At 42.0% G+C, this 21,401-nt stretch overlaps 1 protein-coding gene across 2 annotated transcripts in view; it reads left to right on the forward strand.

Annotated features, from left to right (window-relative positions):
- LOC137344772 (protein CASP-like) overlaps positions 1 to 21,401 on the forward strand; it is a 501,289-nt gene that overhangs the window by 93,661 nt on the left and 386,227 nt on the right. For both annotated transcript variants that reach the window (XM_068007907.1, XM_068007906.1), the window contains exon 2: positions 13,935 to 14,045. In XM_068007907.1, the coding sequence (XP_067864008.1) occupies positions 13,935 to 14,045 (111 nt within the window). The remainder of the gene's footprint in view (positions 1 to 13,934; positions 14,046 to 21,401) is intronic.

Here is a 21,401-nt window from a genome sequence, read left to right on the forward strand (position 1 = left end):
ATTTTAATTATCTGATCATTTGAATTGTTTTTAAACACTAAATTCCCACTTTGATGTGCTATTTATGTTGCGTTATTTGTATTATTGGAATACTTTGAATTCTTTAGCACAAAAAACAATTTTGGATTATCAGGAGTAGGCTCTGGTGCACTGCCTCCCTACTGCTGCACTCTGTGTTTGTTTAATGTGTTATCTGCATGTTTCACCCACAAAAGCAAAACCACACAGTTTCAAAGAAATGCCATGAGAGCTGCCTGCTGTCATTAATTTGGTGGCGGTGACACCACCTTCTGTAGGTGGCCATGTCAAGCTGTTTATTTGCTACTAATTTGTAAATGTTGTCAGCAAAGTTTTTGTGCCTACACTAGTGTGCGTAACAAGCCTGGGGTTCTGAGAAGTTCAGAAGCAGGCAGTTTTTCATTTTTGAAAAACAAGAGTATGAGGAGCTCTACTGAGGTTGGAGCTTAGGTTTTGCAGCATAGAGATACATTACTCTGTATTTTGCTGTGCTATACTTGACACTGGCTGCCTGAAATGGAACACCTGCTATTCACCAGCACTAATGGCCCTCAACTTGATGAGCACGATAAAATGACCATGAGCCATAGACTCTTGTTTTACTATAAGATGTACTGATTCAGAGAAATACTGTAGACCAGTGTACATTTTATAATGCATTAGCTAACATTTCCTAATGAAATAATGAGAATTGAGGACATTACAATCAGCAGCGAGATTGTGATTTTATGATTTTATTTGCTGACTAACAAATTAAGAGTAAATATCATGAGTGAGTTGGCCAAACAAGTGGGGATATGATTATATCTTGCTGCCTTTTAATTTTTACCACACACCCACTACTGTGATGCTGCCTGCTATAGCCCCACCTGCTCTGTACGACTTTACATAACAACATAGGATGCCTTCCTGGGACTAGAAGCTGCTGTGAAAACAACATTCAGTAGTGGTTTTAGCAGTGAATAATTTGACATATTATCTTCTTGTGGTTCCTAAGATGTTTTATACCATGGATTGTAATTTACAGCTCACAAGTTATGAACAGTTTTCGCACAACTATTTTCCATTCCTCAAAACATAAATAGCTGTTTCTGTTCCACCTACATGTTACAGAATATCCTGCACTAAATGTTTTCTTAGCAATCACAGTGTTACCATTGCAGCAGACCTAAACTAAGCAATTTAAATAGTCACAGCAGTAATGTTGTTGTTAATAAAACTAGTGCTTGTGTTTGGTTGTTTGGAGAAAACATTCAGTCATTTGTGACGTTAGTATGCGCTGCATCACCGTAGCCCATGATGGGAGCACTTCACTTTTATTCCTGTTTGCTGGTCTCTTAAGCAGCAAGAAGTATTTTTTTCTTAATGGGTAAAATACCCATAATTTGTGAGTTAAAAGGTCAATTTCTCCCACTGGATAACTATCATACCCAATAGGTCCCTAACCTGTGAGTCCCCCGTATCTCTGATGCTGTGTCAATATGTGCAAGTTATTTTTCAATAAATCTGTAGCTCCAATATTAGATACCAATTGTATGGCAGCCCTTGAGCATGCAGCAGTTCTTCTTAGTGAACTGATCCACATAGTTAACTTATCTTCATGTGATGCTGCAATTTATAATCTACATCTACAAAATAACAGCAGGTCAGAGTACCTGGGTACTTTTGGTCTTGCATATTGCTTGTGTACATAACTCAAAGTCAGTTTGGGTCGATAATGCACTTTTACAAATCACCACTGTCCATCCATCTAGAGTTTAATTCAGTGATCTCCAGTGTGCCAAGACCTACTGCCATACTGGTTGACATTAGCTATCTTAACACAGACTAATAGCGAACTGATGCCCTTTCTGTTGTCTCAGGTGGATGTAAAAGATCCTATGACACTATTCAAAGAAGAGCAGAGGAGTTTGTCTGGTGTCCTGATCAACATTTATCCCTTGACCAACACCTAAAACAGATTATCTGGTCATTTATCTCATTGCTGTTTGTGGGAGCTTGCTATGTACAAACTTGTTGCCACCTTTTCCTGCATTTCACAATGACAGCACTTCAAAAGTAATTCAGTGGCTGTGAAGCACTTTGGGATATTTCGAGGACGCGAAAGATGCTAAATAAATGCAAGTTCTTTTGTTTTTAAAAGTAACAGTAAGCTAAAGCTGGTAAAATTCTCTAATTAAAACAAAAGCTTCAATTCTCATAGTAACTTTAAAAATCCTATTCCGTTCAATCACTGGTAGTACTGAACTTTTTGTATTTATATGTAGAGTTGTTGATGCATCTGATCAGGATCGCAGGGCTCTCAGTAACAAGCATCTTCACATTTTGCTTTAAATGTGAATGTGAAGCCATTAATATGTAGCTGGGCACATGGCCCCTTTAAGTGTTACCTATGTTGTGACACTTGTGAAATTAAAAGACTTTCTTGGAATTAATTCAGAAGATGCTATCAATACACAGCTGGTCCATCAGCATCTGAAAAGAACAGAGACAGGTTAACATTTTGGTAGAGACCCTTCATTGGAACCTGGGTCTCTACCCAAAACATTAACCTATCTTTCTTTTCAAGATGCTAATAGAGCTGTTGTGTGTTTTCAACTTTTTCTTTTTACCTTCTTGGAACGAGTGCCTGCCAGTTGGATCATGTCATTTCAGCTCGTTCATTTCGGAATCGGGGCAAGCTGTGCTGCTGATATTAAGGAACTGAACACAAAATAAGCTGTAGTTTTTTTTCTGCCTGCAATTTGTTAACCTGAATAAGTTAAAGTGCACACAGACCAATCTCTGGTTAATGTTGGTAGTCACGTGTTGATATGGAGCTAAATACAGTAAGTACCAGCCAGCTCTGAATATTTAATTGTTTCTATAATTAATAGAATATGAAATCACATATCATTTTGCCACAGCACTAATCCTAGTCTGTTTGAGAGCAAACTCCTGCACTGGATTCTTTGTAGAAGGTTGCTATTCAGTGACATGGTAAATCACGTTCTCTGTCAGGATGTATGATATTGGAGTGTTCTCCTGAGGGTACTGTGTGCTGTGGTCTTCATTGTTGGTTATTACCATAGCCATTTGCTGAAATAGGCTATTCTGATTATAGTTTGATTAATAATCTTTGCGCTTAGCCTCCGTTCCATGTTTATCACACCCTAATAGTGTTTAAGGAAAGGAAGGAGTTGGGAAAATTAATTTTACATCAAGAGAAAACTTAATTTATTATACCTAAAGTAAAGTTGAAGATTATGTACAAGCGACTCTGTACACTCTAACAACCATCTTTGCGACTGAAAGGAAAAAATTGCAGAAGCTGGAAATTTGAAAGAAAACCAGAAACTGCAGGTCGGGCAGCATCTGGGGAGAGAACAGATGAGTTAACATTTCTGGTGTGGCCCCTGTCAGTTCTGAAGATGAATCCACACCTGAAATGTTAACTCCTCTATTCACTACAAAGATGCTGACCAACCTGCTGAGTGTTTCCAGCATTTTCTACCTTTGGGACTGATTTCAGATTGTCAGGTGATCCCTTACAGTTATAGAGCAGAAGCTTTGGAGGACTGAGGCTCTTCTATGTTGTCAAGTGCTGTATAGCCAATTCGTTGGATTGTGATTTTGATAGAAAAATGGATGGGATCATAGAATGCGATCCCCAAAACACCGGTAAAAACCTCAGAATCCCATCGAAAAAATTAAATTTCACTTATTCATCTGCCATAAACCACCTAAGAAATGTTTAGTTATAAGTCATGACCCAAGACTGGCTTGTAAGACCCACAAAATCTGGTTCTCCAGCGGTCAAGCCCTTTAGATTAAGAGAACTGCAACAAAGCAGACATAAGGAAAATGACAGAAAACCAAAGGAAGGACCTGACAGAAAAAGAAGAGAAATAGCATCTGCTGTGTCGAATGAGGAGAATACAGTCTCCTCATCACAAGCAGAAACGACACAACTGGAACCATAAAATCTCCTACGATAGGGGAGACAGAGCAGACCCACACAGCAAATTAGGAAATGTAATGACTAGGAATCCTAGGATTAAACCCATGGCATAACTATAAAATGGCATGAGAGGATGCCTACCTCAGACATTCCCCCCCTCCAGCACGTCAGGTGGCCAGAGAATTACAGTGAGCTGGTGTAAGAGAGGTCCTGTACATTTCATTGCTTCTCATGCAGACATATAGAAATTCTGGGAATGACCTGGAATGTGTTCTCTGAATCCTAGTTTGAAATGTCTGTCAAAATCAGCACCCCACATCTCTTGAAAGCACATTGAGCTCACTGGGTCCACAAAATCAACACAGAATAGAGCTGTGAAATCAGTTTATTTTGGGAAGCAGACCAGTTAAAAGTGTCTTGAGGGATCTGATGAAAGAAAGACTTGACTTGCATTTATATAGGGCCTTTCACGACCTCAGGGCATCCCAAAGTGCTTTATAGCCTGTGAAGTAGTTTTTGAAATATAGTCCCTGTTGTAGGAAATGCAGCAGCCAATTTGTACACAGCAAGGTCCGACAAACAGCAATGTGATAATGACCAGATAATCTGTTTTAGTGATGTTGGTTGAGGGATAAATATTGGCCAGCACACCAGGAAAAACTCCACTGCTCTTCTTCGAAATAGTGCCATGGGAATCTTTTACATCTACCTGAGAGGGCAGATGGGCCCTTAGGTTTAACGCCTCAGCTGAAAGATGGCATCTCTGACAGTGCAGCACTCCTTAGTACTGCACTAGATTTTGTGCTCAAGTCTCTGGAGTGCAAAATGGCAAACTTGGAGGTGACATTGAAACATAGACACAGAAATTCAGCCCTTCTTGTCTGCGCTGAATTTAGGGTACTTTTGGATGAGAGGAGCTGATGATATCACACAGTCTCATTTGCCCCTTTCTCCCATGAAATAATCCCATTTTCCTTTTTTCTCCATATCCTTTTATAATTTTTTGCTTTAACTAATAATCTGGTACCTTTTTGAATGCAGTAATTGATCACCATTTGTGACAATGCATTCCACATTCTGAAAACTCTGCTTGGGAAAGTATCTTCTCATCTCACCCTAGAATCATAGAATTTTACAGCATGGAAGGAGGCCATTGAGCCCATCACACTGGTGCCAGCTCTCTGAAAGAGCTATTCACGTAGTCCCATTCCGTAGCCTTTCCCTGGGTCCTTTTACATTTTTCTTTTTGAAATATTTATCCACTTACCTTTTAAAAGCTATTATGGATTCTGTTTTCACCACCTTTTCTGGTCGGGCATTCCATGTCCCAACTTTCTGTGTAACCTAAACCCTCCCTTCCTTTTCACAGAATCATACAGCACAGAAGGAGGCCATTTGGCTCATCATGCCTGTGCCGGCTCTTTGAAAGAGCTATCCATTTAGTCCCACTCCCCTGCACTTTCCCATAGCCCTGCAAGATTTTCCTTTTCAAGTATTTATCTAATTCCCTTTTGAAAGTTACTGTTGAATCTGATTCCACCATCCTTTCAGGAAGAGCACTCCAGAACATCATAACTAGCTGTGTGAAAAAAATTCTCTTAATTTCCTCTCTGGTTCTTTTATCTGAAATCTGTGTCCTCTTGTTACCAACCATCCTGCCAGTGGAAACAGTTTCTCCCTAATTACTCTAATAAAACCCCTCAAAATTTTGAAAACCTCTAATAAACCTCCTCTTAACTTTGTTCTAAAGAGAACAATCCCAGCTTCTGTAATCTCCATATAACTGAAGTCCCCCATCGTTCTAGTAAATCTCCTCTGCACCCTTTCTAAGGCCTTGACATCCTTCCTAAAGTGTGGTGCCAGAAGTGGACACTGCACTCCAGCTGAGGCCTAACGAGTGCTTTATAAAGGTTCAGCGTAACTTCCTTGCTTTTGTACTCTATGCCTTTATTTATAAAGCCAAGGATCCTATATGCTTTTTTAACAGCTTTATCAACTTGCCAAGCCACCTTCAAAGATTTGTGTACATAAACCCCCAGGTCTTCTCTGTTCCTGCACCCACTTTGAAATGGTAGCATTTAGTTTATATTGCCTCTCCTCATTCTCCTTTCCAAAATGCATCATTTCACTTCTCTGAATTAAATTTCATCTGCCATGTGTCTGCCCCTTTCACCAGTCTGCCCACGTCCTCCTCATGTTACTATCCTCCTCACTGTTTACTAAATTTTAATGTTTTGTTCAAATGCAAACTTTGAAATTATGCCCTGCATAGCCAAGTCCAGGTCATTAATATATATCAAAAAGAGCAGTGCTTCTAATACCAATCCCTGGGGAACACCACTGTATACTTCCCTCCAGTCTGAAAAACAACCGTTCACCACTACTCTCTGCTTTCTGTCCCCTAACCAATTTTGTATCCATGCAGCCATTGCCCTTTTAATCCCATGGGCTTCAATTTTGCTAACAAGTCTATTATGTGGTACTTTATCAAACGCCTTTTGAAAGTCCATATACACAATATCAATCGCACTACCCTCAAGAACCCTCTCCGTTACTTCATCAAAGAACTTTTGGTGATGATTTTAAATTTATACCCTCTACTGACTCATGGACTGGTGGAAATATTTTTCGTGATTTATCTTTTCAAAACCTCTCAATCTTGACCATGTCTATCGGATTTTCTTTTAACATTCTCTGATCTAATGAAAAGAGCCCCAATTTCTATAGTCTCTCCTCATAACCGAAGCTTCTTATCCCTAGTATCATCTATTCTGCACCCTCTCCGTGACCTTGACATCCCTCCCTAAAGTAAGGTGCCCAAAACTGGACACAATACTCTAACTGCAGCCCAACCAATGATTTGTAAAGGTTTAGCATTATCTCTTTACTTTTGTACTCTATGCTGCTACAGCTAAAACCTGGGATCCTAAATGCTTTTTTTAATGGCTTCATCAACTTGTCCTCCACTTTTAAAGATATATGTCTGAAGCCCTATGTTTCTCTGCTCCTCAACTCCTTTTTAAGTTTTGCTATTTAGTGTGTATTTTCTCTCCTTATACTTCCTCCCAAAATGCATTCATATTTCTTAACATTAAATTTCATCTGACATCATACACTTGTGTACTCTTGAAGTCACTTCAGTTCTCTTCAGTTAACCACATCCTAATTTTGTGTTGTTTACAAATTGTGATCTTGTGCCTTGAGTAACTGGGTCCAGATCATTTATATCCTCCCTTTTATCTGTCTGGTGCTTATCTTCAAAACATGAGCTTCTGTTTTCAATTGACCTACCAGTGGAAATAATCCATTTGTGTTTACTGTGTCTATTTTTATCACTTTGAACACCTGTGTAATCCCCTCTCAATTTTTTCAGTTTGAATGCATCCCTAGTTGCTCTCACCTTTGCTCATAACTCAGAACCTCTCATCCCTGGTATCATACTGATAAATCTGCATTGTTCTTTCTGCAGAGACGTTCAACCCCTCCTATAGTGAGGAGTCCAGAACTGCCCACCATAAATCAAATGTGGTTAACCATCGGTTTGTATACAATCCCTCTCGATATAAACCCAAAATCCCATTTGTTGTCTTAATGACTTTGTGTCCACTATTTTTAGGGATTCGAGTATCTGATACCTAGATCTCTCTGCTGCTGTACTGAATTGAAAAACTTACTTTATAAGTCTGCTTTTATTCTTGTTCTGTGTTAAACTACATTTGCTACGTATCTTCTCTTAAGAAAGAAGGAACTTGCATTTATGTAGCATCTTTCACAATATCCAGAGCACTTTACAGCCAGTGAAGTACATTTGAAGTATTCGCTGTTGTGATGTAGGAAATGCGGCAGTCAATTTGCGTACAGCAAGGTCCCAAGCAATGTGATAATGTCCAGATAATCTGTTTTTTTCAGTGATGATGTTGAGGGATAATTTTTGACCAGGAGACCTCCTTGCTTCTCTTTGAATAGTGCCATGGGATCTTTTATGTTCACTGAGCAACAGGCGGGGCCACGGTTCAACGTCTCATCCGAAAGACAGCACCTCTGACAGTACAGCACTCCCCCAGTACTGCATCGGAGTGCCTAGATTTTGTGCTCGAGTCTCTGGAATGGGGCTTGAACCTGTGACCTTCTGACTCAGAGGCAAGAGTGCTATGACTCAGCCACGTCTGACACATTATCTTCATTCTGTTTGTGCCTTCCTGCAGTCTCCAGGTTTCTTCCAGGCAGTGTGCTACTGCTTTCAATTTGTTGACATCAGCAAAGTTTATTAACCTCTTTATGTCTAAGTCCAGATTGGTCCCAACATCGATCTGTGGGGCACCCCACTAGTGGCTCCTATCAGCCGGAGAAAGATCCATATGCTGCAGCCCTCTGTTGTCTGCCTTTCCGCCTTGTCTTTCTATACTGCCACTTTTCAACTGTTTCTTGGACCATAACTTTATCAACTAATTTTTTATGCAACATTTTATCAAATGCTTTCTGAAACTCCTTGTAAACTGCATCTGCAGCAATCATGAATAGGCCGATTTGGTGGTTAATCATAGAAATTTACCGCACAGAAGGAGGCCATTTGGCCCATTGTGTCTGCCGGCCAAAAAAGAGCTATCCAGCCTAATCCCACTTTCCAGCTTTTAGTCCATAGCCTTGTAGGTTACAGCACTTCAAGTGCGCATCCAAGCACCTTTTAAATGCGATGAGGGTTTATACCTCTACTGCCATTTAAGGCAGTGAGTTCTAGACCCCCACCACCCTCAGCTCCCCTCTAATCCTTCTACCAATTACTTTAAATCTATGCCCCCTGGTTATTGACCCTCTGCTAAGGGAAATAGGTACTTCCTATCCACTATCTAGGCCCCTCATAATTTTATACACCTCAATTAAATCTCCCCTCAGCCTTCTCTGTTCCAAAGAAAACAACCCCAGCCTATCCAATCTTTCCTCATAGCTAAAATTCTCCAGTCCTGGCAACATCCTTGTAAATCTCCTCTGTACCCGCTCTAGTGCAATCACATCTGTCCTGTAATGTGACCAGAACTGTATGCAGTACTCAAGCTGTGGCCTAACTAGTGTTTTATACAGTTCAAGCATAACCTCCCTGCTCTTATATTCAGTGCCTCAGCTAATAAAGGAAAGTATTCCGTATCACTTGCAAACTTCTTAATCATGCCGCCTACATTTAAGTCTAAATCATTAATATATACCACAAAAAGTAAGGGACCTAGTACTGAGCCCTACGGAACCTCACTGGAAACAGCCTTCCAGTCACATAAACACCAGTCGACCATTACCCTTTGCTTCCTGCCACTGAGCCAATTTTGGATCCAACTTGACACTTTCCCTTGATCCAATGGACTTTTACTTTTACAGTATGCCATGTGGGACCTTGTCAAAAGCCTTGCTAAAATCCATGTAGACTATATCTAACGCACTATCCTCATCGACCCTCCTCATTGCCGCCTCAAAAGAATTCAATCAAGTTAGTCAGATATGACCTTCCTTTAACAAATCCATGCTGACAGTCCTTATTTAATTCGTGCCTTTCTAAATGACGATTAATATGGTCCCTCAGAATTGTTTCCAATAATTTGCCCACCACCGAGGTTAGACTGAATGGCCTGTAATTACTCGGTCTATCCCTCGGTCCCTTTTTAAACAACGGTATAACGTTAGCAGTCCTCTGGCCCCACGCCTGTAGCCAGAGAGGATTGGAAAATGATGGTCCGAGTGTCCGCTAATTTCTCTCTTGCTTCTATGAACAGCCTTTGATACGTTTCATCCGGACCTGGCGATATATCTACTTTCAAAGACGCTAAATCCTTTACTGCTTCCTCCCTTACTATGTTTATCCCATCCAATATTTCACACACCTCCTCCTTAACTACAATGTCTGTATCGTCCCCCTCTTTTGTGAAGACAGACGCAAAGTATTCTTTAAGAACCACACCCACATCTTCTGCCTCCACACACAGGTTACCTTTTTGGTTTCTAATAGCCCTACTCTTTCCTTAGTTAATCTCTTGCTCTTTATGTATTTATAAAACATCTTTGGGTGTTCCTTGATTTTACTTGTGAATATTTTTTCATGCCCTCTCTTTGCTTTCCTAATTTCCTTTTTGATTTCATCCTTGCACTTTCTATACTCCTCTAGGCTTCCTGCAGTATTGAGCTTTTGGTGTCTGACATAAGCTTCCCTTTTTTGCCTTATTTTACCGTGTATGCTCCTTGACATTCAGGGGGCTCTAGATTTGGCAGTCCCACCCTTTTTTGAGGGAGCATATTTGCTCTGAACCTCACTATCTCCTTCTTGAACGCCTCCCACTGCTCTGATACTGATTTACTTTCAAGTAGCTGTTTCCAGTCCACTTTTGCTAAATCACTTCTCAGCTTAGTAAAATTGGCCTTTCCCCAATTGAAAGCTTTTACTCCTGTTCTATTTTTGTCCTTTTCCATACTCCATATCTAACTGAATTATGATCACTACCACCAAAATGCTCTCCTACTGACACTCCTTCCACCTGTCCAGCTTCATTCCCTAAAACTAAGTCCAGAACTGCCCCCTCTCTTGTTGGTCTTGCTATGTACTGGCTAAAAAAGTTCTCCTGAATTCATGTTAAGAATTCTGCGCCCTTTATACCGTTTACACTGATTCTATCCCAGTTAATATTAGGGTAGTTGAAATCCCTTACTATCACTGCCCTATTGATTTTGCAATTCTAAGAAATTTGCCTCCATATTTGCTCTTCTATCTCCCTCTGACCCTCTGTTGGGGGTCTATAGTACACTCCCAGTAGTGTGACTGTCCATATTTTGTTCTTTAGCTCAACCCATATGGCCTCATTTGATGATCCTTCTAACATACCATCCCTCCCCACGGCTGTAATTGTTTCTTTAACCAATATTGCCACCCCCTACTTTTTTTATCCCCACTTCTATCTCACCTGAACAACCTGTAACCAGGAATGTAGTAAACTAATAGCCCAGAGGTCATGAGTTCAAATCCCAGCATGGCAAGTTTTGAAATTGAACTCAGTCAATCTGAAATTGAATTACAAACTGCAAGAAGTAAGGGTTGGCCCAAAAGCATAACCTCTGCCTTGGTATAATTGATCTGAGTCCTGACAGATGGCCAATTTGCTGCACACAGTCCAGAACACAGGGCTACAAAGAGTTGTAGGTGAATCTTTTCTCCACATGGGATTTCCGGGCGGCCTTCGGAGATATGGAGGGTGTTGGGACCTGTGCATGTAAGGAAGACCAAATGCCTTATTCTCTCAGTGCTTGTTTGGTTTTTATCAGAGAGGCAGCACTCTGAAGAAGTTCTGTGTATAGGTCCCTATAAAAGGAGAGGCACTCCCACCAGTGAGGCTTGACAAAGGATTCAGTTTACTAAAATGGGAATCAAACCATCATAGCTCTTGGTCCAGGACGATCTACTCAATCGGAGTGAGGCGATAAAGTACAATGTGCTCAGTTGAGGGGCTGACTCGTGAAACAGTTCTGATGAAAGCTTTGCTATAAGTACATTTTGAAGCTATTCTTTGTGCTTTCTGGGCTCCTGAAAATTCAAATATTTCACCTAGATCTGTCCTTTAAATCATTAACATGTTTTGAAAGGAATTCTTCCTACTACTACAGGAGAGTGATTTTCTTCTTGAAGTAGGTAAATTGTTCAGGGCCCTTACCAAAGGTATTCTGGATCTCCCTTGAGGCAGAGTTAAGATGCTCCATCCCAAAGTGGACTCAAGTTTCAGAAGCTGAGAGCTCTGTCTGACCTTAATTTCACTCAGTGTCACTGTAGCAATAGACTGAAGGGGCTGTGTTTCCTGACCAGCTGACATAATGGGGGATCTTTTGGCAAGTATTTGAGCTGGCAACTATCAAACTAACAAACGATTATTGCAGGAGGTTTTAAAGCAGGTTGGCTAAGTTGTGTTTGACACATACTGTGACCCAGAAAATCAAATCAAAGATTGCGATGCCCATACACAAGTGTAAAATTGTGGAAAAATAAATTTATAAATAAAGTATGTGAGTGGGCAGGAGCACAGCTAGCAAGCAGCCATCTTATGGAGCTCACCATCACCAAGAGCTCCTTTTAGTTTCTTACTTTGCCTCTGTGCTCCTGATCTGGTTTTACTCTTTCTTCCTGTGTCTTTCTTCCTTCTCTCATCAACCATTTTATTTCTCTTTCCTTTACTTTCTCGATCTACTTCCCCAATTTTTTTTCTTTTCTCGTACTCTATTTGATTTGTACCTCCCCACTAGCTTTCTTTTTCATGCCTCCTGCCCCCTGTTATATTTCCTCTTGTTCAGTGATCGGCTCGATGTGCTGGGGACAGGGAGTGACCAGATGTTGTTTAATATCTCAAACTCCACTTCCGATTATGGTAGGCAACAGGCACTTTGTCTTTCACTGCCGGAGGAAAAGAAAACAATTGCTGCCAAAATACCTGTTCAATCCTCCAAACCAGATTTACAAAGTACCAAAAGTGTGCATGTGGTCAGATGGTTGCTAATGGAAGCACGATTGTATGACCAACAATGTTATCAGAAGTCCCTCCCACTTTGTATATCTATAACCAGCAGCAATGGCAGGTAGTACTAGCCTCAGAAACAGCAGAGGGAGGGAACATGGAACCATCTTTGAATGTTGGAGAATGTGTTTGAAGATGTGACTCAGGCTCTTTTTTTCTTGTTTATTCTTTACCTACAGAACATGTTTCTCTGCATTACTTCCTCGTGGATTTTTTTTTTGCATTTTTGTGTTTGCGCAGTCTGCTGAGCTACAAACATACTGTTCCTTGATGGACAGGACACCACGAGTATGATGCTTTGTGGTGCAAAATACAGTTAGAAGATTGGATGGAATGAAAGTACTTCACTGTTTCAGTACCTTGGGTTGTTTTCCTTACCTTCTATTAGAAACGATGTGGAGATGCCGGTGATGGACTGGGGTTGACAATTGTAAACAATTTTACAACACCAAGTTATAGTCCAGCAATTTTATTTTAAATTCACAAGTCTCCGAAAGCTTGTGAATTTAAAATAAAATTGCTGGACTATAACTTGGTGTTGTAAAATTGTTTACAATTCTATTAGAAACAGCAGACCAGTTACGGAAATTCAAATATTTGTACTAAGGGAGTGTGATGTTTGATCTTCCATTTATTTCCTTGCAGATTCCCTCAATGAAGATCCTGTTTAGTTACATACAATGCTATCGTCAGCAAGTAATTCAGTACAGGGGATCACCGTACCGCTTTTCCAAATGGTTTAAACCATTTTCTGATGCATATTTGTGAAATGTTCTCTGCAGTGGGTGTAGAAGGAGACAAGCTGAGGGGTTTGCTATCCTTCCTTGTGCTTGATATCTTCTGTATTTTAAGCGCTTTTCTTAATTTTATTTCCCCACTCACCCCTCCTTCCCTAAAGGCATTGACTCATGCTGTGCTGTGGTTCCACAGGAGTAGGTAGTCCATAGGTATCTCACCCATATGACCATTCCTGACATTGGGCCCTACTTCAGGCTGTGTTTGTGACCAGGCCTATTGATTGTGGGTGGTGTCACCAGCAAGCGAATCCTGCCCTCACTAATGTTCATACATGCACACTTTCCGCAGGAGTCACTAGAACAGGAGTGGGAATACTGTCTGACGCCCCCTTACCTAGCCTAGGGAAGCTGATGCAAATTGCAATGCTTCCACTGCCACCCTGATGAGATTAGCCAACTCTCAGCATAATTCAGGGATCACCAGCATTCTGGCCTGTGTAGTTTAGTCGCAGATAGGGTGGGTGAGTGGTACTAGCTGGATTGCTTGTGTGTAGAGCTGGCGCGGACTTGATGGGCCGAGTGGCCTCCTTCCGTGCTATAACCTTTCTATGATTCTACTTAGTTGTTAGACCAACAAAGTCTCCTTCTTAGCCAGTGCCAGTTTCTTTCCCTGACTCATATTCTCTTTTTTTCCCCCTTCTACAGAGAGAACTTGATGCCACTGCTACAGTATTGGCCAATCGACAGGATGAGAGTGAACAGTCCCGAAAACGACTTATTGATGAAAGTCGAGAATTTAAGAAGAACACACCAGAGGTGAGTAAAGGAAAGCTGTTGTACTGTGTGGCCTATGAAACTGGGTGAATTAATGGATTGGTTACCAGATCTGGCTTAGAAAAGGCGGTGCCTTTTGACACATTGGTGATGCCATCGTGTTCTTGTTACCAGAAATGTAATACTTTGTTAGTGCTCTTGCACATTTGAAGCCTGCAAATCCCACGTGATAATGTTTAGTGTATCAGCTCCTTTGAAGATAATCCCGTGCCTACATTTCTGTGACGTCCCCCGCTGTGCTTTGTATAGTTTCCCCATTGCATTCATCAGTTCCTTTTCTTCTGTCATCAGTTACATTAGTGAGAATGGAGCATTCAGTTTTCAGCCTGTGGGCATGAGTGTCTGCAAGTTCTTTTGTTTAAAATTACAGCAAGCTGTAGATGACTTCTTATTTTAGGAAGATGACTCCCCTTTTCTTCCCTTCTCTCCTGAAAGCACTGAATCAAGGTGAGCTGCAGTTCCACAGGCCTCTGGTACCTCGCTCAAGTGTCCGTTTGTAATGTGTGAACCTAGACAGCGAGTGACGGGATGGGGGTTTGCGGAAGAAAGGGAACATTACAGCTCAGCTCATGTTCTTCGATAGTGTCCACACAAAGCACTTTCTGTCAGAGGTCTCTGGATAGTCTTAAAAAGCAGGAGTCCTGGCTAATTTTTCCATCTCTTTCCTCAGAGAAGCTGATGCTAATTGTAGCACAAACCAGGGATTGATTTGTGTGATTTGTATGGCTCAGTACTACACCAGATTGTGTATTTACCAACTGAACCATCCTGGATGGGGGATGGAAGAGGGGAGAAGAGCTCTTTTTAAGGTATTTTCTCCTCCATTTTGGAATCTCTCTTAGAACATGCACTATCCCTGACCAACAGGCAGGTGGATTGGAGATCTCTGCGTTCCTCCAATTCTGGCCTCTTGTGCGTCCCCGATTTCCATCACTCCACCATTGCCGGCCATGCCTCCAGCTGTCTACACACTAAGCTCTGGAATTCCTTCCCTTAATTTCTCTGCCTCAACACTGCTCCCTCCTCCTTTAAGACACTTCTTAAAACCTACCTCTGTGTTCATGTTGGTGTTCAGAGAGATTTGAGTGTCCTTATACACGAAACACAGAAAGTTACAGGTACAGCAAGCGATTTGAAAGGCAAATGGTATGTTGACCTTTATTGCAAAGGGGTTGGAGTACAAGAGTAAGGAAGTCTTGCTACAATTGTACAGAGCTTTGGTGAGACCACACCTGGAATACTGCGTATGGTTTTGGTCTCCTTACCTAATGAAGGATATACTTGCCTTAGAGGCAGTGCAACAAAGGTTCACTAGATTGATTCCTGGGATGAGACTGTTGTCCTGTGAGGAGAGATTGAGTAAAATGGGCCTATACTCTCTGGAGTTTAGAAGAATGAGAGGTGATCTCATTGAAACGTATGCAATCCTTAGAGGGCTTGACAGGGTAGATGCTTGAGAGGCTCTTTCCCCTGGCAGGAGAGTCTAGAATGGGGGCATAGTCTCAGGATAGGGGGTCGGCTATTTAGGACTGAGATGAGGAGGAATTTCTTCACTCAGAGGGTGGGGAATCTTTGGAATTCTCTACCCCAGAGGGCTCAGTCATTGAGTATATTCAAAGCAGAGATCAATAGATTTTTGGACTCTAAGGGAACCAAGAGATATGAGGATCGGGAAAGTGCAGTTGAGGTCAAAGATCAGCCATGATCTTATTGAATGGCAGAGCAGGCTCAAGAGGCCGTATGGCCTACTCCTGCTCCTGTTTCTTATGTTCTTATGTGATCAAGCTTTTGGTCTTCTGTCTCCTGTCCGAATATCTTAGAGAGTTATACAGCACGGATAGAGGCCCTTCGGCCCATCGTGTCCGCGCCGGCCATCAAGCCCTGTCTAATCTAATCCCATATTCCAGCATTTGGTCCGTAGTCTTGTATGCTATGGCATTTCAAGTGCTCATCCAAATGCTTCTTGAATGTTGTGAGGGTTCCTGCCTCCACAACCCTTTCAGGCAGTGAGTTCCAGACTCCAACCACCCTCTGGGTGAAAAAGTTCTTTCTCAAATCCCCTCTAAACCTCCCGCCTTTTACCTTGAATCTATGTCCCCTTGTTATAGAACCCTCAACGAAGGGAAAAAGCTCCTTAGTATCCATCCTATCTGTGCCCCTCATAATTTTGTACACCTCAATCATGTCCCCCCTCAGCCTCCTCTGCTCCAAGGAAAACAAACCCAATCTTCCCAGTCTCTCTTCATAGCTGAAGCGCTCCAGCCCTGGTAACATCCTGGTGAATCTCCTCTGCACCCTCTCCAAAGCGATCACATCCTTCCTGTAGTGTGGCGACCAGAACTGCACACAGTACTCCAGCTGTGGCCTAACCAGTGTTTTATACAGCTCCATCATAACCTCCTTGCTCTTATATTCTATGCCTCGGCTAATAAAGGCAAGTATCCCATATGCCTTCTTTACCACCTTATCTACCTGTTCCGCCGCCTTCAGGGATCTGTGAACTTGCACACCAAGATCCCTCTGACCCTTTGTCTTGCCTAGGGTCCTCCCATTCATTGTGTAGTCCCTTGCCTTGTTAGTCCCTCCAAAGTGCATCACCTCGCACTTTTCCGGGTTAAATTCCATTTGCCACTGTTCCGCCCATCTGACCATCCCATCTATATCGTCCTGCAGACTGAGGCTATCCTCCTTGCTATTTACCACCCTACCAATTTTTGTATCATCAGCGAACTTACTGATCATACCTTTTACATTCATATCCAAGTCGTTAATGTAGACCACAAACAGCAAGGGACCCAGCACCGATCCCTGTGGTACCCCACTGGCCACAGGCTTCCAGTCACAAAAACAACCTTCGACCATCACCCTCTGCCTTCTGCCACTAAGCCAGTTTTGTATCCAAAGTGCCAAGGCACCCTGGATTCCATGGGCTCGTACCTTCTTGACCAGTCTCCTGTGGGGGACTTTATCGAAGCCCTTACTGAAATCCATGTATACCACATCCACTGCGTTACCCTCATCCACACGCCTAGTCACCCCCTCAAAAAATTCAATCAAATTAGTCAGACATGATCTTCCCTTGACAAAGCCATGTTGACTATCCTTGATTAATCCTTGCTTCTCCAAGTGGAGACTAATTTTGTCCTTCAGAATTTTTTCCAATAATTTTCCTACCACTGATGTTAGGCTCACTGGCCTGTAGTTCCCCGGTTTTTCCCTACTCCCCTTCTTGAATAATGGTACTACATTCGCGGTTCTCCAGTCCTCTGGCACTTAGGTGGCTCGGTGTTAAATCTTGCCTGATAACACTCGTGTGAAGTGCCTTGGGACATTTTACTATGTTATAGGTGCTATATAAATGCAAATTATTGTTGAATCACCTTCTCCCAAGCAATTAGTCGTTGAGGAGGACTCAAAAGCCTTTGTTTTCATCTTCCCCACAGTAGCGTTGCTGCGATTTTTGATTGCGGGACTGCATCTGCATCTTTCCAGCTGAGCCTCCGGTACATATTGCCACTGTGCTAAGCAATTCCTGCTGTTAATATTTTTGTAAGCTGTAGTACTCAAATAATGCTTTTCCACTGACTGCATCGCAGACAGAGATTCTGGGGCAGGTTCCAGGAAAGATTGTAGAGTGAGAGAGAGGGGAGAAAGACAGTTGGAGAAGTAATGAATAAAAGTTGGGATGGCTGAAACAACAACCTCTATTGTGGCTAAGACTATAAAGCGCTGGTGCAATTCCATTTGTTTATTTTGCGTCCAATGAAGGGGAATAGCAGTGGCTGATTTGGAACAGTCACATTGATTTAAATGTGATCTGAAGTGTGCAGAAGAAAGCCCGCTCCAGATTGAAGGTTTGTGAAGTGCCCTGCATTGGGAATGTGACTGCTGTTCTGTAAGGAGAAGAAGAAAGGTAGAGCTGTATCATCCATATATCTCGAAGTTCTCTGCGTACCAATTTACCTGCCCTTTGGATCGTGATTGAAATGGAAACTATTTAAAAAAAATATCACGAACTAAACAAAATATGAGTCTGTTTTGGTTGTGGATATGTTGAAAGAGAAACTAGAACAAAACATGGATTCTTAGTAAGCATACAGAATTCTGGTGTGTCAAACTACTTCCCATTTAATTCCATTATATAGAATTCCTGATCCAAGCACAAAATATTCCCCAGTTATCTCGATTTTAATGCTCAGCACATTAAATATAGTTAACTCACTGCCAGCTTGCACCTAGAGTCAGCAGGGTAATATAGAAATCTAATAATTTTCTTGTAAAATATGATTTTGTCAAGTTGTGTACTGTTTTACTTAGATTGAATTGCAGCGCGAATGCTTAACTCGGCTGCAGCATGAAGATTTGCAAATTCTCTGTAAACTGTTTGCGGAAGTCCTGATTCAGTGCGCATTATTAGCATTTAACTATATCGGCAGAAACAAGATATAAAAAGAAGTAAATAACTGATTAGAAGTGGGATGGAGGGATGTTATATGGTAAGGGGGAAAGAGATGTATATGGGATGGGATGGAATGGAATGGAGGGGAGTTAGAGGGTGAATGGGAAAGAGATGTTCTATATGGGATCAGATGGAATGAAGGGGAGCTATATTGAAAGTGGGAAAGGGAAGTTTTACATGGGATGAATCGATGGGCTTTTCATGGGTAAAACTCTTCCTCTGTGGAACTTTGGTTCTTATTGTGAGTGGAGGAGCATGCCACTGAAGAATGGAGAGTTCTGTGTCTTTTTCATTCATTTCAGTAAAAAGCCAGGCTGATTTCAAATTGGTTTTGTATGCTTTTAAGCCTTGAAATGATAGGGATTCTATGTAGCATAAGAAGTCATTATATTTCCAGATCAGCAATAACAGTGTTGTTTTATTCATAAAAATAATTTCAGTTTTAGACTTCATAGGGAATTTAGCTCCAATGTTAATTGAGTTGACAATAATACAATAATCTTAGTCAACAACTCTTCCTTCTCACTTTAGTCAACTAAAGCAGCAACGGTCAGCACGTTATTTTTCCATTTAAATCTATAATTATGATGACTAAATTAATAGTTTTTTGTTGAGATCATCATGGATGCAGAGAATGCCAGCAGTTGTCATTCCCACTGAGTACCACTGCCTACACAGAAACAGGCAGTTAACAGAATAGAACCCTATATAAAGTTGTAACCTTATATCATAAGTAAAGGGGATAGGCAGTGTATGAGAAAGCAAGCAGTGATTTCAAGACTGTACTATCTGGGGGTTCAAATGATTTTTAAAAAAGAAAGAGCTTGCATCTTGCAGGTCCTCAAGATGTCCCGAAACACTTCACAGCCAATCAATTACTTTTGAGTTGCAGTCACTATTATGTAAGCAAATGTGGCAGCCAATTTGTGCTCAGCAAGGGCCCACAAACAGTGAAAGGATAAATGAGCAGTTAATCTCTTGTGATGTTTTATCAGAATAATTGAAGCTTTGGTGACATGGCATACAAGCTCATTTGAGCTTTCCTTTGTTTATACTCCTTCCCACATATCTGTTATTCTGTATTTAACATTCGTTGCAATGTTTCAAACTATCCCAGCTGTTCTGTATAGCTTCCAGTGAGTCTAGCCAATCAGTAATAAGTGAAATGATTGTATTGGTTCTATTTAAACTCAGTGTTGATGTTTTGTATTAAAATTAATGAGATATAAGCCAATTAGTTGGAAAGCATTGGTAAGTAAGTTTCACTGCTACTAAGTGTATAAGTGATTATACATGTTAAGATTTATTCAGAATTAATCTCATCGTCCCAGTAATATGGTAGATTACCTTCAGACACTTCAATTTCTGGACCATTTACAGTGCCGCAGCCAACAGCAGCACGGTGTGGTAAATGAGACTGCGTTGCCTCTGGAGGATTGGCACTTGCCTAAAAAGGTGGTTCTTGTCAGCACCTTTGGTAGCATTGGCATGCCTGGTGGCAACATGCCCCTAACTGGCTCGGCTGCTGGTGTGCTGACTGGCTCAGCTTTGCGCTTGCTGACCCATACGGACCTTCTGGGGCTCTTCTCACAACGATGTGGAAATGCCGGTGATGGACTGGGGTGGACAAATGTAAGGAGTCTTACAACACCAGGTTATAGTCCAACAGCTTTATTTGGAATCACAAGCTTTCGGAGCTTTCCTCCTTCGTCAGGTGAGTGTAGGATTACGTAAATGCACAGCATATATAGTCAGAGAACAATGCCTGGTGATTACAGATAATCTTTCCAACTGCCCATTATCACACCACGGCATAGATATAATCAAAGCAATCAAAGGAGTGGGTGGTGTTCAGACAGAGAAACATTACATCCCAGACGACTGAATACACAAGCGGTCATAACACAAAGACAGAGAGAGAGACACACCCGAAAGGCAGAGAAAGAGAGAGAATGACCAGTTGTATTAAAAACAGATAACGTTTTTTTGCTGGTGGGGTTACATGTAGCGTGACATGAACCCAAGATCTCGGTTGAGGCTGTCCTCATGGGTGCGGAACTTGGCTATCAATTTCTGCTCGCCGATTTTGCGTTGTCGTGTGTCTCGAAGGCTGCCTTGGAGAACGCTTACCCGAAGATCGGAGGCTGAATGTCCTTGACTGCTGAAGTGTTCCTCGACTGGGAGGGAACCCTCCTGTCTGGCGATTGTTGCGCGGTGTCCATTCATCCCTTGTCACAGTGTCTGCATGGTCTCGCCAATGTACCATGCTCCGGGGCATCCTTTCCTGCAACGTATGAGGTAGACAACGTTGGCCGAGTCACAGGAGTATGAACCATGTACCTGGTGGGTGGTGTCCTCTCGTGTGATGGTGGTATCCGTGTTGATGATCTGGCATGTCTTGCAGAGGTTGCTGTGGCAGGGTTGTGTGGTGTCATGGACGCTGTTCTCCTGAAAGCTGGGTAATTTGCTGCGAGCGATGGTCTGTTTGAGGTTAGGTGGCTGTTTGAAGGCGAGTAGTGGAGGCGTGGGGATGGCCTTAGCGAGGTGTTCGTCGTCATCGATGACCTGTTGAAAGCTGCGAAGAACATGGCGTAGTTTCTCCGCTCCGGGGAAGTACTGGACGACGAAGGGTACTCTGTTGGTTGCATCCCGTGTTTGTCTTCTGAGGTCTATGCGATTTTTCGCTGTGGCCCGTCGGAACTGTCGATCGACGAGTCAAGCGTCATATCCCGTTCTTACGAGGGCGTCTTTCAGCGTCTGTAGGTGCCCATTGCGTTCCTCCTCGTCTGAGCAGATCCTGTGTATTCGCAGGGCCTGTCCATAGGGGATGGCCTCTTTGACGTGGTTAGGGTGGAAGCTGGAAAAGTGGAGCATCGTGA

Source organism: Heptranchias perlo, chromosome 28, assembly GCF_035084215.1.
Source record: "Heptranchias perlo isolate sHepPer1 chromosome 28, sHepPer1.hap1, whole genome shotgun sequence".
Taxonomy (NCBI): domain Eukaryota; kingdom Metazoa; phylum Chordata; class Chondrichthyes; order Hexanchiformes; family Hexanchidae; genus Heptranchias; species Heptranchias perlo.